The following is a 4,246-nucleotide window of genomic DNA, read 5'->3' as shown; positions in this document are numbered from 1 at the left end:
TCCTCCTCCTCCTCCTCCTCCTCCTCCTCCTCCTCCTCCTCCTCCTCTGTTCCGTCATGGATTGGTAAACAAAAATTCCGGAGTCCAAAATCCTTGCCTTTTATCACATAATGTCTTAAACTCATTAAATAAGCAAAAATGCTGCCATGATTGTGCAGATTCTTCTGCCGGTGAAGATTATCTGTTTTAAAAAAGTTATTTGGACGGAGAATCCCAAAGAGGAGGCTCTGGGCCTGGATCCCATGGTGTGAGGGAAAATATCCTTACAGTGATGGGTTGCCAGAACACTGGCATGTAGGCCAACCTCTCTCTCTCTCTCTCTCTCTCTCTCTCTCTCTCTCTGGTGTGTGTGTGTGTGTGTGTGTGTGTGTGTGTGTGTGTGATACAATGTTGCTTATTAAGGTTACTGAAGACAGGAGATTGGAGAAAGGAAGGGAAGAGGAAGAAAAAAGAAAGGTGGGAGGAGAGGGAATAAAGATAAGAAAGAAGCAAGATTAAAAGGGATGTAAAACAAGGAAAGAAGAGGAGGAAGAGAGAAAGGAAGTAGAGGAAAAGAGGAGAGGAGAGAGAAATGGGAAAGGAGAAAGAGAGAGACAGACAGACAGAGAGGGGTAGGAGGGGAGAGGTCCAGATCACAGGGACAGTTCCTCTGAGCTCATTGCTTAGGCCTTTTGGCAGATGCAGTCCCGGATCCTCCTTGCCTCCTTCAGAAGCTCCCCTAGATCGTTTCCTCAGACAAGTCACATCATCTGTGGTCTCTGCATGGTGTCCTGGTGTGGTGAGGAGTACCAGTGCGAATAGCCAGGCATGTAGCTGTTGGGAGGCATACTGACGCCCTTGGCAGAGGCAGAAACGTCCCACACTGGAGGCAGGGCTGGGGAGCGCGGTGACAGGGCTGCTGAACCCGGGAGGGGGTCACTTTCATGTGGGTTGCTGCCCTGCTTCAGCAATTTCTTAAACTTAGAGCGCTTATTCTGAAACCATATCTTCACCTGCAAGACATGTAGCAATCATTAAACCAGATAAACATCAAACTGATGCCTTCGATTGTCATCCTAGGCTTAAGAAGTAACATAAAAACAAACAAACAGACGAAAACAACCATTGCAATTCCAAAAGGCCCATTCCCTTCCTCCTCCCTCAACTCTTTCCAGCCAGCCATGTCTATCCCTGCACTCTAGGCCTATTAGATCTCCTGTTAGGGTAGCAACGGTTCTTGTGGTTCTTGAGTTCAATCCTAGCAACGGTTTTAAAGCATCAGAAAAAATTCGGAACAGAATCAGTGGACCCAAAATTATATGAAGGACTTTTAAACGGAGTAGATTTTGGCTCACAATTGTATAACTGAATTTACTTCCTCTGACTTATTCAGTTTTCGAATTGCCAACCCCTAAGCTGGCAGTGCTATATGCATGGCAAAGAGCAAATGACTGAGTTGATTAAAGGCTGCGAGTTCACAACAGAACACCTTGAACATATCTATGCGTACCGTGCAGATACCATGGGATGTGGCTGGGATAGCTTTCTCCAGACATAAATATTCTCCAGCCCTGCAGGGATTAAGAAATGCACCACTCCCCGACCCCTCGCATTGTATGTTGCTTAAGCAAACAGAGGGCATCAATCATCACATGATTGTTGGGATAGCTACTAAAAGTCAAAAGGCTTCTGAAAAGTATGGAATCAGGAATCTGTGTTGGCAGCTTATTTAGGTCAACAACCCAAATCTTTTGATGAAAGGAAAGCTATGATGTAGCATTACCTTTAAAATTCCCAAATTTGTTTTTCCAAGAATAATAAGAGTCGCGGAGCAGCTAGAGCCCTTTCATAGCAAACCTCAAATGTTTTCAGTAGCAACATGGCAATAAAAACCAGGCTGGCTGAAAGGAGCTCAGGGAAATGGCCTGAAGACACCGTTCTGTAAGGTCTTGGCAACTGTCTTATTAGGCCTGAAGTACCCTTGCCGGATGGAGATGATGTACACCAGAAAAGGCCTGAGCAGCCGTGCAGCTGGCTCAACTGCTAGTTTTAGAGCGCTGCCTGATCTACTCACCTCTAGGCCCCTTTCTTTGAAATCTGAAATGTCCAGTATAGCTTTCAAGTCAGCAGGACTCTTATCTGTGGTGTCCCAGGCCACGACTTGGGGAATATTCTCTTTGTTTCTCAGTTGTGTCAAGTTCTGTGCTCCAGGGAGGTACCTCAACCTGCACTATTTGGTATCAGGATGATTTAGCCACCAAGCTGAAAGTAATCTTCAGAAAACCCTACCTTACCCATCCTGGAGTGAATGGCTTGCACCTGGACATCTTTATTAAGCTACTGAAAAATACATCTAGTTGTCTCTTGCTCCTGTTTTCTTCTCCTATGCTTTCTTCCTATGACAATGAGCTGAAATTCTTATTAGTTCCTAGGGGCCACAAAAGGATCCTTAAGAAAGGACCTTATTATGCTTCCAGGCTGGAACCCCGCCTCCAACACACACACACACACACACACACACACACACACACACACAAACAGACACTTTCTACTTCATGTTATTCTGCTTTGGAATACGATTTGATTGAATTTGTTCACCAAACGATGCTAGGCTCAGCTGGAGTCGCATAGGGATGGTGTATATGCAAATCCAATCCAGTATTCAATACCATGTCATTTGTTCCAAACTGTGATCTCAGGAAAGTGCGCAACTGGAGCCCAGGCATTGTCATTTAGCTTTTTCATTCCTTGGTTGACTAGGCCAAGAATTCCTCCTGGTGTGCTCTCTGCATGGTTTGCAAGCGGGGCCAGCATTTCTGGGGTACTCGGGCTTCTCGGGAATTACCTGTGTTTGTGTCAGTCCTAAGGAAGCAGCCAGTTCGGCTCTCTCGGGAAGGGCCAGGTATTGAGTCTGCTGAAAGCGATGGTTTAAAGCCTGGAGCTGCAGGCTGGAATAAATGGTCCGAGGCTTCCGAATCTTTTTCCCCTTTCCGTTGAACCTGATTTCCCCGTTTTCAATCACTGTAGTTTTTTGTTGATCTGTAAGCAAAGGACAGAGAGTAGCGGTCACCCGTGAGGCCTTCTCCCTTCATGTGACAAGGAGTTTCCCCCAAGTTCAGAAGGGTTCCTCATAGTATCCCCACCGTACCCCGAACTCCCTGGGTCCACTGCAGCTGTGTATCCCCAGCAACCGTGGAAACTCCTCACTGATCGTATCTCTTGCCCTAACACTGCACGGTGATGGTCCAGGCTAGGAAACCCGCGCGGGCGTAAGGCGTAACAGCGGCGCTCGGCAGCAGCGGAGACAGCGCAGGCGGCTTCTCCGGAGTCCCCGGAGCTGCGAGGCTTCAGCTTTCCCAGCCGAGAGCGGCTTCTTGGCCTGGTTTTTATTATTATTGTTATTTTTTTTTTTTTAAAACAATGCCTGGAGCTGTATCTGACCCTCCTGGCCGTTTACGTGGCCAATTGGTTTTGGGTCACCCAGCTGCAAGCTCGGTGCTCTAAGCCCTGTGCCGTATGTTCGAAGCGGTTCTGCCCGAGTGGATCAAAACCCAGACACAAAACACACCCAGCTCAGGGCAGCCCCAAAGCAGGCTGCGATTCTCTGGACACCCGAGAGCTATCAGCCCCAGGCCCTCTGCTTTGCCTCCAAGAACAAAGGAGCGGCCAAAGTACTATGGAAAACCCAGACAGAGTGGGCCGGGTCAGGCTGGGGGTGGGGGGGCAGGGACACCTCAAAGCTCACAGGGGAAGAAGAAAAAAAAATTGTCATTAGTTTAACTGCATCTATCGGCCGCATCAGCTTCGTTCCAAGTCACCCAGGCGCACCAGGTGCCCCACAGTAGGCCACTGCTCGCCCAGGGTGAGGTGAGGGAAAGCCTTAAACTAGCCCTTGAGTCCCGGGCCCAGAACCGGTCCCCAGTCCTGACAAACGGAGGCTGCAGCGAGAGGGAAGGGACAAGGCAGAGGGCGCGCAGAACCCGTGGGCTGGAGAGCGCATCGGAGAACAGAGAGCTGGGGGAGCGCGCAGCCCCGGGGGCGCAGTGGGAAGCGCGAGCGGGAGGCGGAGGAGCCAGGCCGGCCGCAGGGCGAGCCAGCCCGGGGGTCCACGGCGGCGGGAAGGGGCCAGGCTGGGAGAGGCCGGCAGCCAGGCGCCAGGCGACGGGGAGAGCCTGGGGGCCGCCGGCAGGAGGGGGAAGTGAGCGGGGCGGGAGGGGTCGGAGGCGGTGGGGAGGCGGGAGAAGCTAAGCCGGCCCGAGAGGCCTCT

The 4,246-nt window shown here is 50.5% G+C and overlaps 1 protein-coding gene across 1 annotated transcript in view; it reads right to left on the bottom strand.

Moving 5' to 3' along the window:
* Positions 1–47: 47 nt before the first annotated feature.
* The window catches only part of Dlx6 (distal-less homeobox 6), a 4,753-nt gene continuing 554 nt past the window's right edge, over positions 48–4,246 (bottom strand). The window contains exons 2-3 of the mRNA XM_055612832.1: positions 2,825–3,018; positions 48–992 (exon numbers count right to left, since the gene is read on the bottom strand). Coding sequence (XP_055468807.1) covers positions 741–992; positions 2,825–3,018 — 446 coding nt within the window. The 3' untranslated portion in view covers positions 48–740. The remainder of the gene's footprint in view (positions 993–2,824; positions 3,019–4,246) is intronic.

The sequence above is a fragment of the Psammomys obesus genome, unplaced genomic scaffold, assembly GCF_907164565.1.
Source record: "Psammomys obesus unplaced genomic scaffold, mPsaObe1.curated_primary_1811, whole genome shotgun sequence".
NCBI classification, from domain to species: Eukaryota; Metazoa; Chordata; class Mammalia; order Rodentia; family Muridae; genus Psammomys; species Psammomys obesus.
This window is presented reverse-complemented; position numbering and strand designations above follow the sequence as displayed.